This window comes from Melanotaenia boesemani, chromosome 10 (assembly GCF_017639745.1).
Source record: "Melanotaenia boesemani isolate fMelBoe1 chromosome 10, fMelBoe1.pri, whole genome shotgun sequence".
Classification (NCBI taxonomy): domain Eukaryota; kingdom Metazoa; phylum Chordata; class Actinopteri; order Atheriniformes; family Melanotaeniidae; genus Melanotaenia; species Melanotaenia boesemani.
In genome coordinates, this window is record NC_055691.1 from 20,271,499 (window position 1) to 20,298,246 (window position 26,748).

At 39.3% G+C, this 26,748-nt stretch overlaps 1 protein-coding gene across 10 annotated transcripts; it reads left to right on the top strand.

Moving 5' to 3' along the window:
- Window positions 1-26,748, top strand: si:ch211-272n13.3 (ankyrin repeat domain-containing protein 26). 10 transcript variants are annotated; one of them, XM_041997464.1, is made up of 45 exons: window positions 1-88; window positions 1,093-1,381; window positions 1,898-2,012; window positions 2,121-2,294; window positions 2,721-2,827; window positions 2,921-3,058; window positions 3,167-3,321; window positions 3,429-3,455; window positions 3,739-3,775; window positions 3,860-3,929; window positions 4,017-4,062; window positions 4,160-4,356; window positions 6,808-6,973; window positions 8,420-8,481; window positions 8,606-8,702; window positions 8,991-9,095; window positions 9,511-9,578; window positions 9,663-9,726; window positions 9,812-9,856; window positions 10,439-10,705; window positions 10,817-10,918; window positions 10,994-11,064; window positions 11,662-12,522; window positions 13,499-13,674; window positions 13,990-14,205; window positions 14,766-14,796; window positions 14,892-15,033; window positions 15,236-15,449; window positions 15,586-15,769; window positions 17,123-17,269; window positions 18,357-18,819; window positions 18,911-19,416; window positions 19,556-19,708; window positions 19,886-20,061; window positions 20,279-20,372; window positions 20,537-20,563; window positions 20,932-21,009; window positions 21,297-21,431; window positions 21,544-21,656; window positions 22,618-22,765; window positions 22,894-23,184; window positions 23,278-23,513; window positions 23,616-23,859; window positions 25,813-25,858; window positions 25,980-26,748. In XM_041997464.1, the coding sequence occupies exons 2-45, from the start codon at window positions 1,182-1,184 to the stop codon at window positions 26,108-26,110; spliced, it is 7,125 nt and encodes a 2,374-aa protein (XP_041853398.1). In that variant the 5' UTR covers window positions 1-88; window positions 1,093-1,181; the 3' UTR covers window positions 26,111-26,748. The 10 variants fall into 10 exon arrangements, with proteins under 10 accessions (XP_041853398.1, XP_041853397.1, XP_041853402.1 ...); XM_041997463.1 differs by lacking the exon at window positions 1-88 and adding an exon at window positions 635-815; XM_041997468.1 differs by lacking the exon at window positions 1-88 and adding an exon at window positions 635-815 and having other exon boundaries at window positions 11,662-12,459.

Sequence of the window (26,748 nt, forward strand, 5' to 3'; positions counted from 1 at the left end):
GTAAATAGTGCGGACCCACCAATGGCATACATTCTTTAGCTTGAAGTTAGCTTCGTGATGAAACTGACCTGACTTCGACAATCAACAGGTTAGTATTTAAGCTATTATATTGTTTTTTTTATCATTAATTCGCATACATGCTCTCGCGGATTTCGAGTTTTAAACACACAAATTCCTATTATGCATTCGTCCTCAAGTCAGCACTCAAAGTAAGCTAAACTCTCCCACGTTTGATTTTAGCGTTTGCTAATTAGCATTGGGTTAGCAGTGTTTCACTTTCTCATGCGAGTTTGATCCTTGCATGCGTGTACAGTATCTTTGAGGCTACCAGAGTTTTGTATATTAGTGTTACTGTTGCGGCAATCCCCGCTGTGCTTGACTCCACCACACATTCATTTCAAATGTGGCGGTTTGCATCATTGGTGAAGTGACGACGTGGGAGGCGCAGCACAGAGACATCCGAAGCTAGATAATGTTGCTAGGCAACAAAAAAAATTATTAATGTGATAAGAAGCGTAGCTTTTACGATATTTAAACCTTTCTGGTTTACTTTTCATCTGTTAATAACACACACACACACACACGAGTTTATGGTAGGTCTGATAATTTACTAATCAGGTAACCTGTCACCATGGTAACAACCAAGAAGCTTCGACACCAACTACGTTGAAGCGCCGCAAATTTAAGCTAATGTAATTAGTGGTTATATTCGTTGTAATGACACCATAACCAGTAAAATGATGAAACATTAACTAGCATTTTTTTTTAGCCCAGCTGTTGTCGTTACTGGATGTAGGGGGACATTCAAGTGTAAGGTATGCCGTAGTTAGCATCACGGAAAAGCTTATGTTAGCATGACAGCTATGTTGCTGTCACCCTACACTGCGTTGCAGTAATAAGATATCATACATAATGAGTTTTACCTCATTACTGATATGTGGACTCGGTTATCACGCCGTGCGTGCACGACAGCTTCATCACTTTGTGTTCGCTCTCTTGGGAGCTGTATTTGTGATACTCTTGCATGAAGCGACACCACGGTGCTCGCAGCACTTTATAGGCTTCTAATCCGCTTTGTACGTCTTATTTTAGGGATGGGAGAGCCGCCTGTAGTGACCCTTCAGCAGCAGGAAGGTGGAAGGTAGTAACGGTTCTAAAGCAATGTTGGGCTGTTATATAAAATGAAGAAGATATTTAGCTTTACTAAGAAAAAGAAACACTCACAAGGGACCCCTGACAATGGGAGTGTTCTTTCTGCTGGCTATGACCTGAAAGACAAGGATCTTGGGAAGGTTCACAAAGCTGCCTTACAGGGTGATTTGGCAAAGCTGAAGCAGCTAGCTAAGAAGAATGACATTAATCAACTTGACAAAGAGAACAGGTAATTTGGAAGTTTTTGTTGACATGTCCATTAAAGTTTGCTGTGGAGAAATGAACATAAGTGACATTTATTAATGTTAGTCATAATCTTGCCAGTACCTTAATGTTTTTTTTGTGTATGTGCATATGTAAAGTATCTTTGAGGCTACCAGAGTTGTTTGCATGCAGTATAGTGAGTTGCTGTACTTGATTATGAAAAATAAACTCTCATATTTAACATTACTACAACAAACTACCAACTGTTGAGTTCTAAATGGCACGTCATTGTTTCTTTTCTACTTGTGTTTCAAGGTAGCATCTAGTTACCATTAACATTTATAATGTCTCAGATGTAACTGAGTGTTGTACTTGAAATAATTTACAGACTTGCAATGAGTATATTGTATTTATGATGATATTAAGTATTTCAGACTTTAAGACTTAGGCCTAACATATCTTCCTTAAAAGAATCAGTGAAGGGATTAAGTAACAGCTTTAATGTCTCCATTAGAGTAAACTCTTTCCATTCCTGTTACAGAACTGCACTTCATATTGCCTGTGCTAGTGGCCATGTTGAGGTGGTGCACTTCCTTGTTGAGAGCAAAGCCAAGCTTAACCTATGCGACAATCAAAATAGATCCGCCTTAATGAAGGTAATCCTCAAAGATGACACTCCAAGTTAGTGTTTGTTTAATCCAAAACAACATAGTTGAATGTTCTTTTTCTGATTTATTGTCTTTGAATTTATGTACATTTTTCAGGCGGTGCAGGGCCAGCATGAGCGCTGCGTGAACATATTGTTGGAAAATCATGCTGAGCCTAATTTGGTGGACATCAATGGTAATACAGCCCTCCATTTAGCAGCAAACATCCCTTCCTTATCCACAGCTGTGCTCTTGTTGCAGCACGGGGCTGAGATCAATGCTCAGAACAAGGTGATGGCACTGCACAGTTTCTATTTTGCCTAATAGTATGGCTTTCCTCAGTTAATTCAAAGCCACAGGTTACCAAATATGTCTGAGACATGGCCTTAGTTAAGATGCCAGGCTCTGGACAATATTTGTCATACAGTTGTATTTTTTTATAGCAGTTTTTTGTGAAATAACATACCTGACTTTGGGATTTAGGAATGCTTGGTTTCTGCAGCACAAATGCTTCAACGCAGGTCATAGAACACCAGTTCAAGAACAGAGCAAAGTCTTTTGTTTAAGTTTTATTTTCCTACTTATATTCTATGAAAATGATAAATGTTTGCCTTCAGAAATGTGCATTATGCTTGTTATTGTCAGTTTGCAAATGTCTGTATGTAAACCATAGTAATGATTTTATAAGTAAACCTTTGAGTATGGTCTGTGGTTTAGGAGGGCTTTACACCCTTGACTGTAGCAGTTCGTGAGGACCACATTGAGATGGCCGAGTTTCTGCTCAAAGAGACTGCTGATGTTAATTCTACAGATCAAGACCAAAGGCTAGTATTAAGCAACACACTTTTCTAATGCATGCTTAGTAATGTATCCTTATCACTTACAATTTGTGTTTGGCCATAATGTTTTATCTCCAGGTCCCCATTAATGTTAGCTGCTGGAAATGGACAAATCAGTATGGTGAAGCTGCTCTTGCAATTTGATGCAGATATCATACTCAAAGATGCCAAAGGATGGTCCGCTGATGACTATGCAGTGATGAATGGGCATCACCCGTAAGCTCTTCCTGTCTTCACACTTAGGCTTCTAGATTTATAATTTCACTGTAATTTCTACATTTGGATGTGCAGGTCCATGACATCGGTGTCTTGTTTCATTTGCAGTTGTTCCCTCCTGATCATAGAGCATGGTACCCAGAGGACGGACCGGGCCTCAGGATCACATCAAGGTCCAAGTAAGAAGAAAAAAATGTTGGGCAGTCCCTCCCAAGACTTTGAAGCAGGCTTCTCTTTGGGAGGACCAGCCACTGACAAAGATGGTAGGCAGTTTTCATCAGATAACTGTGAGCAATCATGATGTACATTGGATTTGTTCATTACTGACTTTGATCATTTTATTTACTCCTCATGCCAAACCTGGATCTAGAGCATGGAGCAAATGAAGCAGGGGGAGGTACTATGCTTAGATGAACTTTGCTAACAAGTAAAAGTAAAAGAGTGTCAGTAAAAATAAGCAGTTGCTGCAAAGTACAAATATTATTCCTCCTGTTTTCAGACAATGCAAAATTCGCTGCTGCTTAGATTGTGGTGTCCTGGTCATTTAGCTTTTGCTGCTTGTTAGGGTGCTTTTAAGATCTTGCTGTGTCACACATGTATAGGTGTGTTGTGAGATGTATGATGCTGACATTCAGTTTGATGAGGGCGAGTTACAAGTAAGATCTTTTTTTTTGCTGCAGATTTTGAGGACAATTCCCAGTCTGAGTCATTAAGTCGGTGAGTCCTATTTTCTTATTGCTTTCTACAGTTTATAATTGCGTTTGATATCTCAAATGTGAGCACTCTTTAATTTTTCCTCAGGGTTTCAAAAAGTGCTGCCGATGAATGGCTCTCCTCAGAGGATGAGGATGAATCTGTTTTACTTGAAAAGGTTGGTGCTATTATTTTCTCCTTTTTGGAGCTTTGTTATTTGTTTGGAAATTTTGCTGTAATCTATATTAAATGTTCTGTATTTCAGAAACCATTAAAAGTCAACCTGAGCAAAATGATCAAAAAGGGGAAAGGTACCCAGAGTCTTTAAGTCCTTTGTCACTTTCAGTATCAGTGTCTCCATAATTAGTAGTGTTTGATAGTAATCCTTTATCCCTGCCTGCCCTGTAGCCTCTGCACTACAAGACACATCTTTGAGTGGCACAGAATCAGAACCAGATAATGAAAATGGAATGCAGAGAATCCCATCCCTCCCAAAGGCTTCATCTCCCATCAAACCTCTGCAGCACCTAGTAGATCCCCCTCCTGTTTCCTTCCTTTCCAATGAACCCCAGATGACTTCCACTCCTCTTCCAAACTACAGAAAGGTAATTTTTTTTATCTTTGCCAGTTGCATGTCTGTGACAGTTTTCTATTCTATTTTCTCATTAATGCTGACAACAAGCAGACAGTTCAGCTGAGAGGAGGAAAAGAAGTATCTGTAAAAGGCCAGACTCTCAGGAAGGAAGTTCAGCAGGAGAAGACTCTGAAGAGGAAGTTGGAGAAGAAGAGGAAGACGATGAAAAAGAGGAGGAGGAGGATGAAGAAGAAGAAGAAGAAGAGGATGATGATGATGATGATGATGAAGAGGAGGAGGGAGATGAGGAAGAAGAGGATGATGAAGAAAGTGAAGAAGAGGAGGATGGATCTGTGGAGGAGGATGACAGTTCTGCTGCTGCAGTCCAGGCTGACACCACTGACCCAGAAGATTTGTTGAAACCTTCTGTTACTGTTGCCCTTAAGACTGGTGAAAGTCCTGATGCTCAAAAGATGCACGGTGCTGACGATACTGGAGCATCTCTTGGGGCTGAAGATAAAAATGATGCCTGTGAGAAAAATGTCAGTGCAGAGACTGAAAACTGTGCCACTAGTGTAGAAACTTATGAAACGTCAGCAACATTAGATGTAGCAGAAGATTGTGTTGTGTCAGCCATCAGAGTAGAATCCAAATTTTCAGATGAAGATGAGAGCCTTGGAAAGGACTGCTTAATGTCATCACATCAAAACATTTCAAACCAGAGTTCTGTAGAAGGGCTTGTGCCATCTAAAACTTACACTCCGTTGCTCACTGACGCTAAAGAGGAAGATTGTGAGAGAGAAATGGAAAAGGATAATAATGATTTAAGGAAAAAACATGATAGTGGTGATGAAATGTGGAATGACAGTGAGAATGAGGAGGATAATAAAATAGAAGGACATCGTAGCAGCACTTTGATTTCTTATCAAAGAAATGTGTCAGCAAAAGTTGATGTAGAAAATCCAGACAGTGAGTCTGAAAATGATCATGGATCACAAAAAAAAGCTTTCAAAGGAGAGAAGTGTCAATCCTCATGGGGCTCATCAATAGAAGGTAGTGAGACCGAGTTGCCTAAAGAAGCTGAGGAAAACAATGACACCATACAACAGGAATGTGAAGTTAAAGCACAAGATTTGCTAGCAGAAGACACTGCATTGCTTTCTACAGCGGCAGTACCTCCAAAAACAGATCAACCAGATAGTTCATGGGATTCTTCATCACCATCCAGAAAATGTGTCTCACCCAAACTAGCTGTAGATGTTCATAAATCATTTGCAGGAACAGGTTTGACAAGCTCTCCCCACTCCAAAAGTAGACCTGGCACAGCAACCGCAGATGAATCTGAATGGGATTCTTCTCGAAATAATGATTCTAAAGTAGGTGTTACAACAGTAGACCAAACCGGAGAGCAGCAAAAGTGGTCTTTAGAGGAAGAGGATAAAGAAAGTATTGAGAAAGGGTCAAATGATCCATCCCCTGTAGTTTCAACTGTACCTGAAGATGAGGATACAACTGGAATTCAAACCCTTGATGATGATGTGAAATCAGATGCTCAGCCTTCACAAATGGAAGGAAAATCAGACTCGGAGAACGAAAAAGAGGATAGTAGTTGGGATGATGATGACGATAGTGATGAGTCAGAAAAGCAGAAGGCAAAGAAGACATCTCACTCCAGCCCAACCAGTTCTCAGTCACTGAATACGGGAAACCGAAAAGGCAAAAAGGTAGCAGACAAACCTAAAATGGATGATGTTGAGAGTGATGGGGATAACGAAGTGATTCCTCATTCTGTTATTGATGGAAATGATGAATCCTTTCAGAACGTGAAACCAGAAGAAGGAAAAATGGTGGCTGATAAGTACAGTCGGAGCAAAGACTGTGAGTCAAGCGAGGACTCAGACAGCGAGCATCAGAATCTGCAGTATGATTTTGCCAGCGCCACGGTCAAAACGCTTGACGTGAGAGATGTTTCTAGCGGCGCTGCTGATGGACATCTGTGTGTTGGTGACAAGTTAGTCGATGAAACCCAGGCTAGACTGACAGCTTATTTTCCACTTGAAAATGAAAGTACCATTGTGACCAAAACAAGAGTGCCATCAGCTGATCTTCATGAAGGGCCAGCGCAGGAAAATCTATTTTCAAATCCACCCACTAAAGATGATGACACCAGCAGTCAACATAATGGTTCAGATGTAAACCCACTGTCTGATGAAGTGTTGCCTCAGACTGACATTGATGATGTTGATGTAGACTCCCCTGATGAAGCAGACAGCACAAGCACAAGAATGCATGCACTCAGAAATGTAGAAGAGTCTGATATGCAGGTAAAGAGAAGTTTATTCCCTGTAGTATGAAATGTACTGTAGCCTCTGCAAAGATGTTCATTCATTATTTATTTTCATATGCTTGTTCCTGAGTTAGTGCTTTGCTTTTTAGAAATGCATTATTATGAATAAACAGTTTTATTATATATGTTATACAGAAAGAAGATTCCACTGAGGATGAGGAGGAGAAAGAGCAGGAACAACTTGAGGAAGCAGAGGAAGATGATGTGTCAGATCAGGATGACCAACCCGAAGATAGCAGAGAGTCTCCAAATGCCACTTCACCCATTCCTGATGAGGGAGTCCGCAGGGATAAGAAAAGGGGTAAGATGTCATTCCTTACTGACAAATTCCATATTTTCATGAAATGGTATTAAAGGCTAAAATCTGAATGCAGCATTGCCCACCCACTACCTTGCAATACTTTCAGAAAAAATTAATAATAAAAAAAAATAAAACCTTAAATGTTTCGGCATTCAAGTATAAGAGCCCGATGAGTATAGCTGAGTCAGTTTTTCTTTATATATATATATATATATATACATATATACATATATTAGGCAGGAGGGGGGAGAGGGAGGTGTGCACAATATACAACACATGCACAATAACCCATACAAACAGTTGCAATAACTTATACGTGCAATAAGTGAACTGGGAATCTGTACCACCTCTACTGTGTGCAATGCTTGTTTATATTATTTTATTTAACTTATCTTATTATTTATTGCATTCTATTTATACTTTTTATGCACCTTATTGCCTCTATTTTACTTTATACCTGTATATATTATATCTTGTGCTTATCCTGCTTTACTGTTGGTGTTGTATTGCTGCTGGTACCCAAATTTCCCTGAGGACTCTCCAAAGGGATTAATAAAGTATTTCTATTCTATTCTATACTATTCTATTTTATATATATATATATATATATATATATATATATATATATATTAACATAAAAGAGTTAATCAGTGAATCACTGAAATAATTTTTGTGGAGTCTGTTAGACAAAGCTTTGGACAAATAAATTAAAAATGAAAATTTCTTGAATTAAGGTTTGTTGCCTCATCACACTTCCCAACTTTGTTCCAGGGCTCAGAGTTAACATTGCATCTCTAAATCTTCCTTTATTATGTTAATTTTCAGTAGTAATTTATCCTGTTAGTATACTTAAACAGATCTCAGAAGTGAAGAACGATATAATATCAGCAGGCCGGATACCTTGTGTCACACTTTGACAGTGCACAGGTTATTTATTTATTGATTTAGTTGGCATTCTGTGGGCCTCTCACAACAGCATTGTTTTATAAATTCTAAAGGAAATTAAGGAACAGATGTGTGATTTAATGTTTCTGTTCAGTACATTGATATGTCATGAAGTACCTAACTGCATCTTTCAGAGCAGCTACACAATAAGCAGTCACATTTTATATACAGGACATCTGCTGTAAATATCCCCAAATACTTGATTTAACTGTTTTTGTTTTGTATTATGATGATTATTTCAGTAATGGGAGGTAATATCCTGTCATAGATTATTAATGATAGACTTTGACAGTAAGTAGCAACCATGTTCTAATTAGTTTTTAATCAATGCAAAATGCTAACTTTTTTAAATCAAAGCAAAAATTTAAATTAGAAGATGCACAGTTAGAGAGCAGCTCCTACAAATTAGAATTTCCCTGCTGTTATTTACCAAGACCTCACTTGTAAAACTGTCTTGTGATGAAGTACATCATCATAATTAGTCTACATTTTAATGTATAGATTTTCTGTCTGAACTGGGTCTGGAGAAAGACGAAGAAGAGCAGGATTTATGGGACTCTGAGGTACAGTAAAGACAATATGTTGGAAAACCATTTAGATGTTTTTTTTCCACAGCTTCTAATGCACTGTTTTTTTTTTTTGTTTGTTTTTTGTTTTTTTTTGTTTGTTTTGTTTTGTTTTTTTCAGTCAAATTCTGAAAACTCTGACATGGCTCATGAAGAGAAACTAGGTTTGCAGACCCAGACTCAAGAGACATCCACTACAGAAGAAGCACTGCAAGAAAGTAAGTCAATTTCAATACTTTCTTATATGTTTTAATGCTTTCTGGTTTGTTGTTGTTTAAATGTAGTCAAATCATTTCAGGCACCATTCCATGCAGCAGTAACAGTGTGATTCTATTTATTTATTGTTATAGAAAGACTCCTTTAGTGCACTGATGCATTAATTTTGTGTGTGCAAACATTGCCCAGGTCTTCTATTATCAGTTAGAATGAAATAAAGAATCTACAGTACAACACATTTTCTGACAAGTGAAACAGACTTCCATCAACTTGTTGCTTTTCTTTTGTAGATTTGTTTTACGTCCCTTCTTTTTTAAGAAGGAAGGGAGACAGTAGGATGGCAGAGCTAGAGCCTCGCAGAAGTGTAGGCAGGCCAAAAGGCAGCCAGGGAGAGGGTATGAAAGTCTTAACTCATGGGTCCATGCTAATCATGCCAGTGATCTCAGCATCACCTCATGATCACCATAAGGGATTGCATGTAGCATCCACTGCTCCGTCCCGACTGCTGCTCATGATCAAACACTCTTTCCAATAGCTTGCTTATTCCACTAGACTTTAGTAAAAATGCTACTAATCTCTGCTATTACTGAAGTTGTGTCCCAGTTTAACTGTATGTGGATTTTTTATGCCTGGCTGATACGTGGGCATGTACGTTACGACAGTGCTAATTAACCTGAAGCTCATTTGCATGGGAATGCTTTCTGCATCGATCTGACAACCTCATTCTGCATCATCAGGAAATGGTTTTGCTGTTTACGGATGAAGTTGCATTTTGTCGAAAAGATAACAAGCATGTCTCTTTTCTTCCAGCTGGAAACAACAGTAATGGCAATAAGCAAGGGGAACCAGTTCATAGAGATCAATGTCAACTGAAAGAGGTCAGTTTAACTACAAATGTGGACGAATATAACAAAATCTGTGATTTGTTGGAATCAAATGGGAATATTTGTCTTGTCTTCCAGAATGAAAGGGCAAAATGGGAACCTGTTCTGAGCAAACATGAAGGAGATGTTGACCCAAAGAAAGGTACACAGAAGCAGAATATTAACTTAAAAGTTGTTTTGAGGATTTGTTTGCATGTAATTTAGTGCTTTTTTTTCTAATTTAACAGATTTAATGGAAGAGCTTGGTTTGGGTAATGTTGATGATCTCGAAGGTGAGATGAAAAAAATACAATATGTTTAAATGTTATTGAGATTGTACATTACTCTTCTAATGCTCTATTTTTGGTTGCCCTTCATTACCTTGATCATTTATGTTTGTTATCTAAATGTCTCAGTCTGTTACCAAAATCAAGAAGCTCTGCTGGGAAATTGTCTGACATATACAGAACATTGTTGTGAAAGCTTTACTTTCAAATTTTCTGTTGCTTCTTCCTGTTTTGAGCTTTTGATTAGTCATTATCTGCACACAGCACTGACTTTTGTATAATTTTATTTTCTATCATCACTCTTTTTGAAGCTAAAAAAGCAGGTCAGTAAAGATGTCCAAAGTTAGATTAGTTAACCATATTTACTAGAGCTGTAGCACTAGTTTTACTTTTTAAGATTCCAGTTGCATAGTGCAATAGAGTAAAAGCCTACTTCAAATTTTCTTCATAGCCATGCATGAGTGCATTCACTCAATCCATGAAGGTATAATGATTATCCCACTGTAAAGTGACCTTTTCCTCTTAGTAACTTTAGTGTAAAGTTTATTTTTGTTTAGTGACCTACAGTATCTTATGCTAATGCTACAGATGCATCAGACTGGGATTCTGCCAGTACTGCCAGTAAGAGGACCCTACCTGGCCGCAGAATGGCTTCCCCTGGGTTGGAGGAGTTTACAGAGTGCTTCACTTCAGCTGTTCATGAGACGGCAGAGGATGTTGCTCCCGTAGCATCCACAACACCTGAGAGAAGCATCAGGTCTGAGAAAAGGCTGCCCGGCACACCCTCAAACTCTGCTCCCCAACCCCAACCTCGCGCAAGGAAGATAGTGCATCAGAAACTAGAGAGTGAGGAAGGTAAAATGTAGTAAGATTCTTGTTTTTCTGCAATATATATATACATACTAGTTCAATTCAGGATCCAGGCTTATTCAAGAGTGTTTATCTCTTTCTTATGCTCCCCCTCAGAATCAGATTGGGAATCCGACAAGATAACTTCCCCTGGCAAAACATCTCCGACTGACAATCAGCTTCAAAATATATCTGAGCCTCCAACACTGGTTAAACCAGGTGAGGCTGGTGGAAGTTTTTCCATTAATCTCTTCACGTCTTGCATTCAGGTTTAATCCTCTGTCTCCTTTTCAGATTCCCCTGAGCTCTCACTGAAGACAGAAGACACAAAAAGTAGTGTGGAGCTTGATAAACAAGACCAAGAGGTAAGAAGTTTTCCAAAAATATCATTTATGCCTCCAAATACTACTTTTCTTTCAGTATATCCATACCTCCTCAATCACAGAGTACATCAGCAAGTCATGTTTTGGTAAATCTGTGCACATAAATGTGTGATTGCTTTGTTCAGTCCCTCTTTGGTTTGGGCATCTGTGCAGACTAAGTTGATCATGTTGAGAAAAATATTTGACAGTGCTTTTAATTGTAAACCTTTTGGCAAGATCAACATTCCCTGTTTGTGTCAGTTATTGGTCAGGTTTGTTTATCTGCCATCCCAAAAGCTTAGTTTTTGTTTGTGTGTGACACATTTATTGGATAATCATGCTGATTCACTAACCTTGTTAAGGCCAAACAAATATCTGCTGCAACTAAAACACGAGCAAAGACACAGCAATCACATATTTTGATGATCCTTAATAACAGCCTTTTAAAATGTTTTAGCCTGTTGTGTTATGGAAAGATGAGGTTTTGCATCCATATTTCAAATGTCTCCATATATATTTGAATATTATGTCCAAACTTAGTTTTTGCATTTTTGTCTTAGTCTGTTCTTTGTTTTCACTGTTCCCCTCATGTCATCAAAGGAGAAAGATGTTGCAATAGATAGATGTGTGTTAGATCTGAATAACTCAGGCCAAGTGGATGATGACTTTAGAGGCCAATGCAGTCCTGAAGACAGAGATGGTGGGAGAGATGACGTACCATGGGAGAAGCGTTATGAGAAGCTCTGGGTAGAGGTGGAGAAAAAGGAAGTAAAGTCCACCTTCAAGAGTGTTGCTGGTGAATTAAAAGAGAGGTTTGGAGAGCTGTTTAAATCAAAGCATCCAGCAGACAAGGCCACAGGAGAGGCCACATCTGCAGAGGAAGAGTCAAGCGATGAAGAAGAGGGTGAAATCATTGTTCGTCCCACAGCTAGAGCAAGGAGTACTGTCCTTCTTACCATACCCGAGCAGAGAGAGTCTGGACTGGAAGACTCCCCGACAGCGTCGCCTGACAACTCCTTATGTGAGGAGAGGATGGAGGACTGTGAGGAGCCTGCTAGTGACAGCAGCAGTTGTCAAGAACCAGCTGATGATTTTATACCTGCTTCACCACAGCTCACCACAGCACAGAAAGAAAGCATAGATGGCATAAACCATTCAACCAAAGCTTTTAGTGTTGGTAACACCAAACCTGTCTGTGCTACTGACCAGAGCTCATTCTTAAAAGACGACAGTAAGCAACATGTAGACCAAAACTTAAAAGATGAAGCTGACAGGAACGGTGCAAGTTCAGAGGACAAATTTGCAGTGCATGCGATCTCTCAGCTGCCCTCACAAAGCCAACGTCCTTGTGTCACTGATGAAGAGCTGGAAGCAGACATGGAAGGGTTGAACCTTGAGGTAGGGATGCCGCAAGTTGTCTTCTTCGATTTGGTGAAAGAAAAGACCCAACTCAGGAAAGAGGTAGAGGACGCCTCTCCCATAGCCTCTTCTAGACTGCATCTCTCTCTTATTTCCCCCATTTCATTCATGATTTTACCTTCTTTCTTTTTCCTTCACAGCTGTGTTATGTTTTTTGTCCTGTTACATGCAGATTTGCCTTGTCCGTGTTTAAGTTCATGTAAAGACATCATTTGTGCATGTTTTTCTGGCATTTCTGTGTCACTTTAACCAACCTCAAACAAGGTAGAGTTGATATTTTTATTTAAATTAAATTAGCTGTACTCTGAGGGAGCCTTCACCTCAGATTTACAGCGAAGAAAACATTGATTGGCTAAAAATACCAGAAGTTAAAACTTGTGTGTCCTGCTGTAGTGACCCATCTTTTGCCATGCATGGACTTTGCATGTTAATATTGTTTTGTTTTTTTTGTTTTTTTTTGCTAAACCTGTTTACCTTATGTGGTGTGAAGGTTGTGTAAATAGTATCCCATTTCATCTTGGAAAGACCTGCCAATGCAATGGGATGGCAACTGAGCCTTTGTGGTTTTCCTCATCTTGTGCATGCTTAGTTATTTAAAAAGATTGAGTCTGATATGTAAACATGTAAATGGACAATTTTGATATTTTCATTCACATAGGGAGCAACTAAATCTAAATTAAATGGTAACATAAAAGGTGATGCAAGTAACATCCTGTATACACTGCTAGAATTGATACTCCATAGAGACAGACTACGTTCGTTTCTGTTTAGTCCAAGAATTCAGCAGTGGATGCATCGCATGGATTCATGCATACTTTAAGTCAACTGAAATTACTTTAAGAGTAACAACACTAAGGTGTTAGGTCTCAAGTGGGAGGGGTGACACTAAATTATGTATGATAGAGTGTACAAGTCCCTGCTTTAAAATGCATCTTAAAAGCCTGGCCCCAGCTTGTCTCAGCTGGGGGAATGTCTCAGTTCTTGTTATCAAATACTGTGTTTACTTTTGTCTTCTCAGGTAGGTCAAGAAACAGCGAAGGCTCCAATGGAAGTTAAAAAATCAAGTGCTTCCTGGGATGGTGGAGGAACAGCACTGGAAGAAGGTTGTTCTGAGAAACTTGAGACTGGTTTAGGCTGCCTGTCAAGTCCAGTCGGAGGAATTAATCAGGAGCAACAACCTGTTGTCTCTAAAAGGTACACATTAGTTGTTTTGTAGGTGTTATCAATTTTAAGCTCTGATACAAAGAAAAGGTAAAAAAATGCCATCATTCCTATTAATCTCAAACAAGACTTCCAGAACTATCTATTCTTTAGATATGACTATACATACTGTTGATTTCTTGTAAATTGCCTCTGAAATATTTAACAGCACTTTTTTTCATCATTGATTCATTCAATAGACAGAATCCTGTCTCAGCTTCCTTTTTACTTCCTTTCTACAACGCCTCTGAAAGCCCTAAGCTGTAGATGTCACTGTTCATTGACTATAAGGTGTATTGCTCTCTATAGCACCAACAGGGCTCCAGTGCAATTGCATCTCCCACTCCAGCAGAGCTGCAATAGCAAGGAACAAGAGGCGCAAGCTGTAAAAGGGACGTTACAGCTGGAGCTGGTCAGGGGGGTCCGGTGCAGCGGAGCCCCTCAGACCAAAACACATGTTAACGGAGATCCTCTCTCTGTGTTTGACGATAGCTCTTTAAGTGACGTGTCGGACGATGAAGGAAGGTATATATGCAGTATGCCACTTTTGTGTGTCAGCTTATCTCACTGTCACTAACCCGTAAGGTATTATTAGTCTGAATGCAAGGTGTATTTTAAAGACTGTAAGTCAGATAATGGAGAAAGGGGTCTTTCTACAGGAAATTAGGGTTTCTTTGCAAGTTTTCAGATCATAAAAACATTAAACAAAACTTTGTTTTTTTGAAAGCTGTGGTTACTTGCACAATGAATAAAGCAGAGAAATTTAAAAACGGAAGGATAAAATTCAGAAGTTGTCAATACTTTCTAAGATCATGTTACTGCATTATGAAGACAGACTTCTAAAAGTTTATTTTGCTTAAGCAAACCAGGGCAGAAATACACTTTGCGTTCAGACAAAGCTCACATCAAACTATAACACTATTGGTAACATGGCTAACTGTTGGTTTCCCCAAAACAGAATCGTATACTGCATTATACCATTACACTTCCAATAACTCTTAAGTGACTTCTTTGCTCATGTGCATCCTCATCAGTCTTAAGTGTTTTGTTTTGTTTTTTCTCTCCCTTATGTTTGCTGTGCTCAGGTTGCCAACTATTGGACAACAGAAAATCAAGGTGAGGTATACATTTAGTCAGTTACTGGATGGACCAGATGGTAACAGAATATGAAAGTCAATTATTTTAATGTCACATTTTGTCTCCATATTCAGAGCCCTGAAGAATTGGACATGGCGGAAGATTTTGATGAACTCTCTCAGTCTTCTGACACAGCCACAGATGACATTGACTCACCCACTTCAGGATGCCGTCATGCATCTCTCCTCATTCAGAAGCTGGACTCTGCCATATTGGGTACAGGTTCAAACATATTATGAGATTAATTTTGCTTTTTAGTTTTTTTTTGGACTTAGTTGTGTGTTTAACTGGGAAAATGTCTTTACATTATCCACCCTTTTTAAAGGCAAAATCTGACACAGATGTTCTTAAGATTTGTGTGAGATTAAAAACCCAGATGCAGACTGTATCATATCCTTCTTTTTCTTTTTTGTCACAGACTCAACAAGCATTGCAAAGCTGCAGAACATTTTCCATGAATATGAACGCTCCATCCAAAAGACAAGAAGTCGCCATGGGTATCTAGCAGACAAGGCAAACCAGCTAGAAATGGAAAAGGCAGAGTTAAAGAGCTCACTGGAGGAAGTCAAAGACATTAAATCTGTGCTAGAGCGCAACCAGTTGGAATTACAGACTGAAGTCACAAACCTCAAGTGAGCACTCCCTCCTTTCAAAGTTACATTACTCAGTAACCCTTTCTTTTATATTTTATTATTTTATTTTATTTCATACATCTGTATTATATTTTTATTTGTTGACCACAAGTTTTCTATTTGACACTTGGTACAGATTTCAGCTGAAACAGGAGCAGGAGAATCGTCGTAATGCCACCATGATGTACAACAGCAGCAGAGATAAGCTGAGGAGGACAGAGGAGCAGCATCAGCTAGAGGTTCAGGAGAGACAGAAGGTGGAGCTCACACTCAGAAACAGGGAGCTGGAGATGAGAACGCTGATCAGCGACAGGAAGCAGGTGCATCTTTCATTATTTCTTTCTGTCTAAAGTGTGCAGTTCTTTTATTATTCTGCTTTTATAATAAAAATGTTCAATTAGTAACTAAAGGGAATCCATATTTGTCAGGTTCCAATTTGATTCCAATACGTAAATTGTTGTATCTGCTGATACCAGCACATTCATATACAAGAGCAACTTTACTTGAGCTATAATAATAAGAATATTATTTAATTAGTCTTCAATTAGTGGAAAATTGACTAAATATAACAGTAGGAAAGCAAATAGCAGCTTAGATAGAAAAACAAGATAACAGATAAGAGTGACACAAACAATATAAAAAAAATAACACTAGTATCACAAAGTGGAAAAACAAAATGTTTGACTGCAGAGTATTGTTGTTAGCTGTGGTGGTAGTGATCTGGTATAAGGTTAGAGCATATTAGGATGTGGGAAACACATTTTCTAGATATGGCTATACCGCTGCAGTTTTCACTTATTTTTAAGTTTTATCTATATGTAAATGAGATGATTAGATCAGAAGAGACAAAGTTGTCCTTTCCCATTTTCTTAACAGTTTTGTTCTGTTCTTCTGCCCCTCTGAACTGACTGAGATCACTTCAGATACCACATATGGTCTAATTAACTATTCCTAAAGTTGAAGCAATCTCTGAAACTGATCATTGTGGCACTATAATATTTTATGTTTTGAAAAACCAATAACTCTACGAACGAAAACTCACAACAGTCTCATCTGCAGTTTGTTCTTACAATCTTCTCATTAAGTCTCAAAGCAGTGTAGAGTGCAGGTTATGTTCCTGCAGTCATGTCTTGGTGAAACAAATAACACTGCGTCTTCTGTATTCTTTTGTATACTTGTTAGCCCTTCAAGCTTGTTCATTTGTTAGCTAGCAATCTCACATTTCCCATCAGAATGGTTGGAAGAAATGGTTTAAATTTCTTGTCCTGCATCCTCTTGGCTTTTTCCAACTCATTTAGGATTTGGCGTGTTATTTCACTCATTGATTAGATTTTTGAGAGCTTAATCAGTTGATCCCACTGGTAAATATTTCTTCTGTTTCCATAGATAATTATAACAGGTCTAAAAACGAAAAAGAGTATATGAGTGTATGAGAAGAAACCACTTCAGCAGCACAGCCTCCAAACCAGCTTAAAAAAGTCATGAAAATTAGCTTGATGTTGATGTTTTTTTTTAAGTTAGTTTGTTTTTGTGTTTTTTTTTAAAAGCATCATTTTAAAATAAAGAATGTGTGGTGGTTCCAAATGTTTTTTTTTCCAGTATTTTAGGAGTATTCATCTTGTCCAGCTGTTGTTTGGTCTTTTCATGATTGTAACATTATTGGGTGAACTTAGCTTGAAGAGGACCACAGTGAGATCCAGAGGCTGCTGGCACAGGAGCGCAGTGCACGGACTCTACAGGAAAATCTGCTCAACAGCCATCTCCGCAAGCAGCAAGAGATAGAGGAGGAGAACAAAAGAACCATGAGAAAAAGCAATGAGGTAATCCTTTGGTTGACTCAAAAATCAGGCAGTGTTATTTTACAGTATTTGAATGAGTAAATTTCAATTTTTGTGGTGTAAGCAAAAAAATAACAGAGATGTCTGCAGTGTACCAGTCTGCAGCAAGACAGTTGTTGATTAGTCATTAACAATTTTTTTAGAAAATGTGAACATGCACTTTACAAAATGTAGATGGAAATGATAAACTTTGACAAACGTTCCCACAACTTTGCTAAAAAAAAAAAAAACTTTGTGAACTTCAGATTAAATTCCACATAAGCGTTATTTACTGTCTAAGACTCTTTATATGAGTTAGTGTTTACATGATAGATGTTTTTAAACACTGATTTTTTGTGTCATCTAACACAGCAAATGTGTATCAAAATCCAGAAATGGTCATGTTAATTACTCGTGTTCAGAATTGTCTTCGCATATGTTATTGGAAGGCTTTTATCTGGTGTTGTATTTGATATATTTCTTGTATCAGAATTTTGATTATATTTGCACATTTAAGTTCAGAGGTGGAGACAAAGCAGATATAATAAATTAAAATGTTCATTTAAGTTATGATTTAATATCAGGCAATCTGTTCACCCCATTATCAATACTGGCCTTTTTTAAAAGGTCTTACCATTTACCATTGTACCATCAACCTATCATTTTAGAACCTGGTAGTTTTGTTTCAGTATAACAGTTTGCACTTATCAAAAGCCCAGAAAACAGTCGTTTTGGCAGTTTTTGGCAGTCTGAGAGTTTACAGTTTGAAAAAGCAGATGTTTTCTGACACTTGAGAAAGGCCCAAAGCATCGCAGACATGGCCATGAACTCCAGCCTCAAATTTCCTAGCAGTCATCTCTAAGTCATTTCTAGTGTGGATTTTTTCATTGTGCATTACTTTGTTTCGCTGGACTAGGCCCTTAAAAAATTAGATTTTTCTTAACTTAGAAAATTAGATGTTCTTTAAAAATTGTTAAGAATTAAGTGTCAAGAATCTATTAAGAGTTAACCATATTCTTTGAAAGAAACAAAAGAGCGATAGCTTGTGAATTGCAGGTTGTCTTTACTTGATGTTTCCTGGTGTCTGTAGGCTTTGTCTCAACTCACCGAGGCCAGTGACCGGGAAAGGGAGCTGCTTCAGCAGATCTCTAGCTTACACGAGCAGCTGACTGTGCTTAGGACGGACCTTGAACGATCACAGGCAAACTGCAGTCTCAAGGAGAGCCACCTTCTGGAGGAGAATGAGGCCCTTAAAGAACAGCTTGAAGATGTTCGACGAGATCTCAAACACAGCAGTGAAACTGTGACCCAAACTGTTTTCAGCTGCAATAACCAACTGACCACCCTGAAGAGCGAGTTGACGGTAACAAAAACCAGACTGGAAAATGAGCGTCATATTCGCGATGCGTTGGAGGTGGAGGTAGAGTCAACTCGCACCCGGCTTGCCGGAGCAGTAAAGGAAGCTGAGCTTCGCCTGGCAGCACACTCTGAAACCGAGAAAGCTCTGCTCCGGGAGAGAGAGGACCACCAGCGTCTTAAAGACAGACTCGCAGGTTAGTATTTGTGAAGAAGTCTTTCTTTCTCTGGCAATCTTTTCAGCTTAACTGGAAGCATGTTTGTAACCCTAATAATTTATTTCCAAAGGTGAAGCAGCCAGTCAGCGTGAGGCAGTCAACAGCCTCTCCCAGAAGCTGACCAAAGAAGAAGCTCATGCAAATAGCATGGAAAATGAGCTTCACCGGGTCACACTGCAGCTGACTGAGAAGGGCATGTTGCTAGATGTCCTGCAGCGTGAGAAAGACCAGACTGCTGCACGTGTAAAAGAGCTAGAGACCACTTTGCAGGCTGAGAGGGAGTTGGTCAGCCGTGCTGGAGCACGCCAAGAAGCGACACAAGAAAGACTAGCCCAAGCCCAAAGTGAGTCCATGTTACTAAGGCAACAGCTAGAAGAAGCCCAAAATAAAGGCGTTGCAAAGGAGAAGGCTGTGACAGATGCCCAAGAGCGTTTCAGTGACATTCTGTCCAAACTGCGCTCTGACTGCGAGGAGAGGGTTCAGCTAGTCGAGGACCGAAATAAAGAACTTGCTAGTAAGGCTGCTGATCTCCGTGATCAGATCTATAAGTTAGAGGAGGAGAAGAATCAAAGGGAGGTAAGATTAAGACTGTACAGGGTAATAAGATTACCTAACTTCATTCTCCAAACCCACTTTTAGCCTTTATGCCACAGGCCAGTTAAGGATGTCCCTTATATCTAACCAGCCTCTGCCCTCTCTGGCTCTGTCTGTACAGACTAATCTAAGGCAGCTGCAGCAGGAGCTTGCTGACTCTCTCAAGAAGCTGTCAATGAGCGAAGCTTCTCTCGAGGTCAACACACGCTATCGCAATGACCTGGAAGAAGAGAAGGCTCGACTCCTCAAAGACTTGGAAAGGCTCAAAGGAAAGGTAATGGCATGAAATAAGGACACCCTGTGCTGGCATTTTCTCACTCCTCTGAGACAAAGTATTAATGATCACAAAGTAATACATCTTAGGTGTGCTGAAATCATTATTTTCAGGTTAAACGGTTGTGAGTAATGAACAATAACTTACTGAGTTATGTGTTTTGTCTGTGTTACATAGCTTGAGGACAGTGAAGATCAGTACATTCAGGCTGAGAAACATATTAACAGTCTGAAAAGCAGTCTGGATGAAAGGGAAAAGGAACTCACCACTGCTGCTCAGAAACTCCAGGAGGCGCTGTCTGCCTCTGCAGCTTCTGATCTCGCCATTAAACAGCTGGAGGAAGCAGTGCAAAGGTATGTGCTTTCCTCACACAAATTATTCTTAAATTACTCATGTTATTTGTCTGAATACATACTACATATGTTCAAAATTCTTTTATGATAAATCATGTAAGTGTGACAAGCAACTTCACAACATTTAAAATAATCAAACATTTGCTGTTATTTGGTACAAATGTTTTCAAGCAGGACTCTACATGTGTTTAAATTTATTTACACTTTGTATCATTAGGTTGGAGATTGAGAATGCCAGACTGGAAGCTGCTGCTAAGCAACAGTCCAACAAAATTGAAGCTCTACAGAAAGGAGCTCAGGAAGCCGCCATGGTGAGTACTGAAATCCTGACTCAGTTACTGGATTCTGTGAGAGTCTCTCTGCGCCATATCTGCCTTTTACAGCTGAAGAAGGTGTAATGAAATATCTTAACTTAAAGAACTGACTCTATATACAAGGTCTTTCCTATATTTTAAGGTTTGCAATCTTTTTGCAGCTAACTGACTGCTCACCTGGAGGAGGGGTTAGTATTCTGGTTGTAGGCTTAGTTTCTGTGTGACTTTTTTTCCTTCAGTAATAGATAAATAATAAAATTACACTCTTTAAGAAATGAATTGTATTCAGGCTTTGTTGGTTTTTAGACTCTGCTGCTAGAGAAGAAATCCATAAAGGTGGAGAAAGAAATGTCTTTGTGTTCCTCTTGGTGATGGAAAAATGCCGTTACTCTTTTATTCTTCTTGATCTTTGTTTGTGGTGTCTTTTTTCACTCTTGTTATTGCGTCTGGAGCTGTGTGATGCATGCTTCTTCTTTTCCTGTGCTATGAACTTTCTAAAACCCTTGAATTCCTAAAAAAAAAAAAAAAAAAAAAAAAGCTTTTCTTCTTTCTGTAGGTCCGCAGTCGTTTGGAGGGCTTGGTAACAAATCTCCAAAGCAGTAAGATGACTTTGGAAGACCAACTCAGTAGAGAGGTTGGTGGTCTGTCCTGTTTCCTCACAATCTATTTCTTACAGAGACAGTCTCATCTTTTTTTGTCTTAAAACTACAAAAACTATAGAAAGTAGCTCTGTTTGATAGACTTAGTCATAAATGGTGACAATGGAGTAGAAATTGGGCCACAGGTGAGGGTCTGATATAAACAAAAGTCTGAAAATTCTTATCATCACACTGCTGAATTTTTTATTATTATTATTGTTTTTATTTTTTTATTATTATTAATGAAAATTTTGACCCACTATATAACCTTTTTTCTTTGCAGGTCCAGAAACAAAGCATGCTATCTCACACAGCCCAGGATTCTCAGGCCCTGTGGGAGGAGGAGCTGAAAAGCCGTTCAAAGTTAGGACTGCGCCTTGCTGAGCTTGAAAAGGAAAAAGGGGAGCTGAGCAGCCAGGTGATCACACTCTTTCTCTCTTAGACTGGCCAATGTTGTGAGGATCTGAGTCGCCATTAGACTACATAAGGGATTTGGACCATGAGTTGTTGATGTGTTGCCTTTATTCCAGATGGAAATAGAAAAGAAGAAAGCCAAGAAAATCACAGAGCAGAAGAAGGCTGTCGACACTCGTCTTGATCAAGAGATGAAGAGAAACACAGAACTTCAGAAAGAAATGTACAGGTGACTCATAAACTCTTCCTCGTGACCTGTGGCAGTACCTCCTACTATTTAGATGCTCCTGAGATCCAGTAGAAGACTTATTTCTTGGCTTATGTAAGAGTGGTACACCAGTGTCTGTATCCTTTGTAAAGATGTGCTTTTCTAAATTCCCAACCTAATAAGTTGGGAATTGAGGCTTGCTGTTAATGTTTTGTGTTCGCTTACTCATTTGTGCCTGTTTTATGAGTGTCACTATTCTGTAAGTAATTTTTCAGCACTTTCCAAAAGTCCTGAGCCAACCCTCCTGTTGTTATTTATTGCCATGGAAGCGGGAAATTAGTGGAGAGATTTGGTGAAACATACATCCATAAAAGGAGATGTTTCATATAAAGCAAAACCACAGTTTGAACAATGGTCTTCAGGAATAGTTCTCCAGGCTCTTTCAAGGACAGATCTTACTTTGGATGTTTTAGTGTCATTGTTTACCTTCTCAGAGAAGCTGATCCCACACTACTTCAGTAATGTTATTGGATTTTAAAAAATCAGCAAAAAGCTGTCAAAGTCCCAAGAAACTAGAGAATTTTAAAAGACTTTAAACAACCCTCAGAAAGCCTGAAAACCTTTTTTCTCAAGACTTCTTTAATAGAATACATGAAAGTTTGCCTGCATGGAAGCAAATAAGAGGGTAGGTCACCACTTAGCACAGTACTGCGCATAGGACTAACCTCTGTATGTATTTATTCAAACATGTTACATGTATAAGTCAGTCTCCATGATGCGTTTAAACTCATTTGTAGTTATGTACTGATATTTTTAATCCAGTGTATGAATGGTTATGTTTTTTTTTTTTGTTGTTTGTTTTTTTTTTGCAGTAATGGTTTGGGGTTTATGAACCCGTCTTTGTGTTGATCGGATCTGGTTTGCGTTGGATATTATGTTTGGTTTTTGTCTGTGAAATGTATTGTGTTTACATGTGTTTTAGGCTGCGCACTTTGTTAAAGACAGCAAAAAAGAAACTGCGGGATCAAGATGCTGGAGGGGCAGAGTTTGGATCGCCAATAAACAGTCTAAGAATGGACCTGGGCAGACACAGCCAGGTTGATGGTGGCTTTGGGCGGATAAAAGACAAGGTTTGTCTATTTGATGCAGCACAATGATTTTGATTTAAACCTTTTTAAAGTTCCCTTCTCAGACTCTTACATATAATTTCATACTTCAGCTTTTGAGGCTTTGCCTTTAAACATGTCTTCGGTCTTAGGTGGATGATCTACAGGTGCAGCTGGAAAAGGAAACATCGCGGCGCAGCCAGCTGGAAAAAGTAAATGTGGAGCTTAACGATCAGGTGGCCTCCCTGAAGAGCTTGAGCCATTGCAATGATCAGCTGGAGAGGAGTAGGAGGCAGCTAGAGGAGGAGGTGCTGAACCTGAGACGACAAATGGAGGCTGCTCAGGTGGAGCAAAGCCAGGTGGACCAGTTTCGCCATGAGGCAGAGGAGAGAGCCCGGCAAGAGATAAAACAGAAACTAGAGCAGGTGAACCTCTTCCTCCAGGTAAAAAACACAGCAGACTTAGACAGAAAAAAGTCGGCATAACTTTATATAAAACTATGCACGTGTCCATCTTAACATCTTGTTTGTCCCCAGTCTCAGGCAGCATCCCAAGAAGCTTTAGATCAAATTAAAGCTGCCAATGAGGCGAACCTGCGCTCTCAGCTGGAGCATAAGATCCGCGAGCTGGAGGGGGAACTGGGTCGGGCCCGCAACACCCAGCAGGACAGCCTTAACCAAAGGGACTCCACACGCACAGAGCTGGAGCGATATCGCCAACTCTACACAGAGGAGATGCGCCTCAGAAAGTCCCTCGCTGCTAAACTGGAGAGGTTAAAATTGCGTCACGTTAGCCTGCTACATACGACACTGCTTTTACATCATGTCAAAAAGACTAGAAATCCTTCGGCTCATCTGCTGTTTTCCATCCACAGGGCCAACAGTCGCCTCACAGAAGCCAATTCCAAGTTACTCAGCGAGCGGAGCAGGTCTCTTATCACCGGCAACATCACAAATGGAAGCCTTATGGGGCCTTCGATGGATCTGAGCTCTTTGGGTTCACCACCAAACTACGGGGCTACACTTGGGCCCCTCAACAGGAGTCTCAGCCTGGGGCTCTCCCTCCTCAGCCCTGTGAATGAGGGACAGAACAGCCGGGTGGAGGACTATCTGGCCAAGGTTTGTGTGTAATTGCACGCTTAATCGGTTATAGAAATTGTAAAGGAATATTCTTCACGTTCACTTTTCTTTACCCATCAGTGCCGTCTGTGGTTGTCTGTGTTAACAGAGTAACTGGTGAAGTTTCTTTTAAATTCATTGTTTTTGTTCATGCTAGTTCATGTTGCGTCATAACCACAAAGATATATCACTTGTAGGTTTTGAAGCATTATGCATCAAATACTTTAGACTGTGGGAAAACATTAGAAAACCTGCTAACATAATATGATTTATTTCCCCTTTTCCTTATTTGTTTCTTCTTCCTGCACTTTTATGTCTCTAATCTTTATACTAGTACTTTACCTCTAACCTATCTTCTATTTCTCACTCTTTTAGCTTCTAGCTCAAAAGTCTGTCTCTCACCTCACCTCTCTTCAGCCAGACTCATAACCAGGTGTGTAGTTGTGTTTAGCTCAGTGTCTGACCTGCTGCTATTTACGTTTCCCTGCTTTTGGCCTGACATTTGTGGCTCTGATGTTTCAGATTTGATTGAGTGAAAATCAAGAGCTTTTTCTAGGATTTACAGGATTTACAAGTTCTATTTTATCTGAAGCGAGAAGTTTGCAAAAAAAAACATGACATGTCAGAACCTGAAGGGTTTACGGCCTAAACTCCAAAATAATAATCAAGTAGAATTTTCTAAGTTAACTGTGGAGGATTCTGTGGTTTTCCTCACGACTCTGCTTTAGTTAGTGGTTTAATGGTATTAATGGAAAATCTGCTCATTTTCAACATGGACTCTTTTACTGTCGTTATGTGGTTGTTTGCTGTGAAACTCCTAGAAAACAAGGATGCTGTGACTGGTGCAGTTAAAAGGTGCTTGTTTATTATTTTAAGGACTGAGCATGTTAGCTATCTTGTATCTATTTGTGTTGGACTTTCTCAGCTTATGTTGCCATTTCCAGCTTCGTTCTGACATGGTCTTCTCTTTAACTCATACCTTTGGAGAAGGATCCTTTTCTTTTTTTCTTTTTTTTTTTGCATTAAATTGCAGTCCAAGGCTAACGTGTGTTTTCTTATTTATTCCCACCTGCGGAGGCCAAATGTTAAGCCAATTTTAAGCTAATGAGGCTGTCACGATATCACAACCTGGAAACATCAGAAGCATGGCTACTTTAGACGATGTCTAAAGTAATTCTGCTGTTTCCAAGACATACTGTTGTTTTTTTTTTTCACCATGCTTTACCTTGTGTGTATTGTGTGTTATTTCCCTGTCCTTGTTTCCCCCCCAATTGTGCCTGTCAGAGACAGCAGTGTTTCAGACTTTGTCGTGTTCAGACACAGCAATCAGTGACCCACCAATCAAACTACAAAATTACCCCTGATATAGTCCGTTTGTCTGGCTTGTGAAAATCTGGCTTAAATTCTTGTCGTGAGAACAAGAAGAGAAGAAGAAGGTAAAAGTAGGACTGAGCTGTAGGTGTCCACGGTAGGTTTTTTTACACACATTTCGACCAAATCCCATTTTCATTCCTATGGGAAAAAAATGTCACAGTTTTTGCGAATTGTGACTTTTGTAAAAGAAGTGTGAAGATGTGTCTGAACAAACAACCTAAAGTGCTACACAATTATTTAATTTACACGCTCCATGTAACGGACTACTGCTTCGTCACACAGCCCATTTGTAAGGACGTGACTTTGTTGTTAATGTGATGCCTCAGAATGAGATGTAAAAAGCTTTTAAATCGCCTGCTGAACACACAGCTTTACTCTTAACCACAGCCTGCATGTTTGGCATGAGCTGCTGTGTTTCACAGCAAAGTCTGGATTTTCTTCCTGTTTTTCCACTCTCTAGCGTTTTTCGGTGTTGAAGCTTAATTCAAGTTCTTTGCTTTTACTGTGTAAATAGATTGAAAAAGTATTTATTGTCTACAGTACGTGTGCAATATTAAAGTAGCTTGCCTTCTTTTCCAGATGCAGAGCGAGTTGGACAGAAACATAACAAAAGAACTGAGCAGCGGTGAGTCCGGTCTGAAGCTGGAAACATGGCGTGAATACTGTCTGCATATGTGGCAGCGTTGTGTAACTTGAAGCAGGAGCTGCACGTTGGTGGTAACTGTGGTGTTTCTTTCGGTCCTCAGCCACAGCAGAGCTGGACGCTGCCTCGGCTCGTATGTCTCCTGTGGGCTCAGCCTCAAGAGTGGAGCTGGACCCCATCAGCAGGGCAAAGCAGCAGTATGTAGAAGTACTAAAGAAGAACAACAGGATCTGACTTCACGTTACAGCTGCTTGCCTTTAAAAGTTGTACATCAGCCAATAAAACTCTAAAGCCAACTCTGAGAATATATAACGCACATTGCACTTACCCACTCAGGAGCAAAGGGTGTGACACACACAGATATAATTAGAGACAACCTCAAAAGTATTAGAATTTTCTGGCTTAATGTTGTGGTTTGGATTTTTATTTGTGAATGTTAGTGTTCCTAAATTTGGATTTCTAAGTACGTGTATTTGTCATTATTTTTGCCAAGATGTTACATTTTGGTACGTGCCATCAGATGGTGCAATATCGCTTACGTCTCACTTGTAGTATTGTGGCATTGTTATTTTATTTATTCATTTACTAAATGAACAAGATATACTTGAAAAAGACGAGCTGGAAAATTCTCCAGCTATAGAAAACAGGGTGATCACTTTTGTATAAGTGTCATTTCAGTTCTTGGTTGGCTCGATTTAAGGGCCTCTAAAAGTTTCTTTGTTTCATCATATCTAAATACTGTAACAAAATAAACTGACTATAATAGGATCACATTTACTTCAACAGTGACGTGAAAGGTTTATTCTGATTATGTCAACTGTACTTCAAGTCTTATCAGTTTGTGTCTATATTAAACATTTTATTGAAATGGA

Excerpts from the sequence above, each read along its gene's own strand:
- si:ch211-272n13.3 (XM_041997464.1), top strand. The coding sequence starts at position 1,182 with ATGAAGAAGATATTTAGCTTTACTAAGAAAAAGAAACACTCACAAGGG. Across the intron at positions 1,382-1,897 it reads CAACTTGACAAAGAGAACAG|AACTGCACTTCATATTGCCT; the intron begins GTAATTTGGAAG and ends TTCCTGTTACAG. Across the intron at positions 3,930-4,016 it reads AATCTGTTTTACTTGAAAAG|AAACCATTAAAAGTCAACCT; the intron begins GTTGGTGCTATT and ends TCTGTATTTCAG.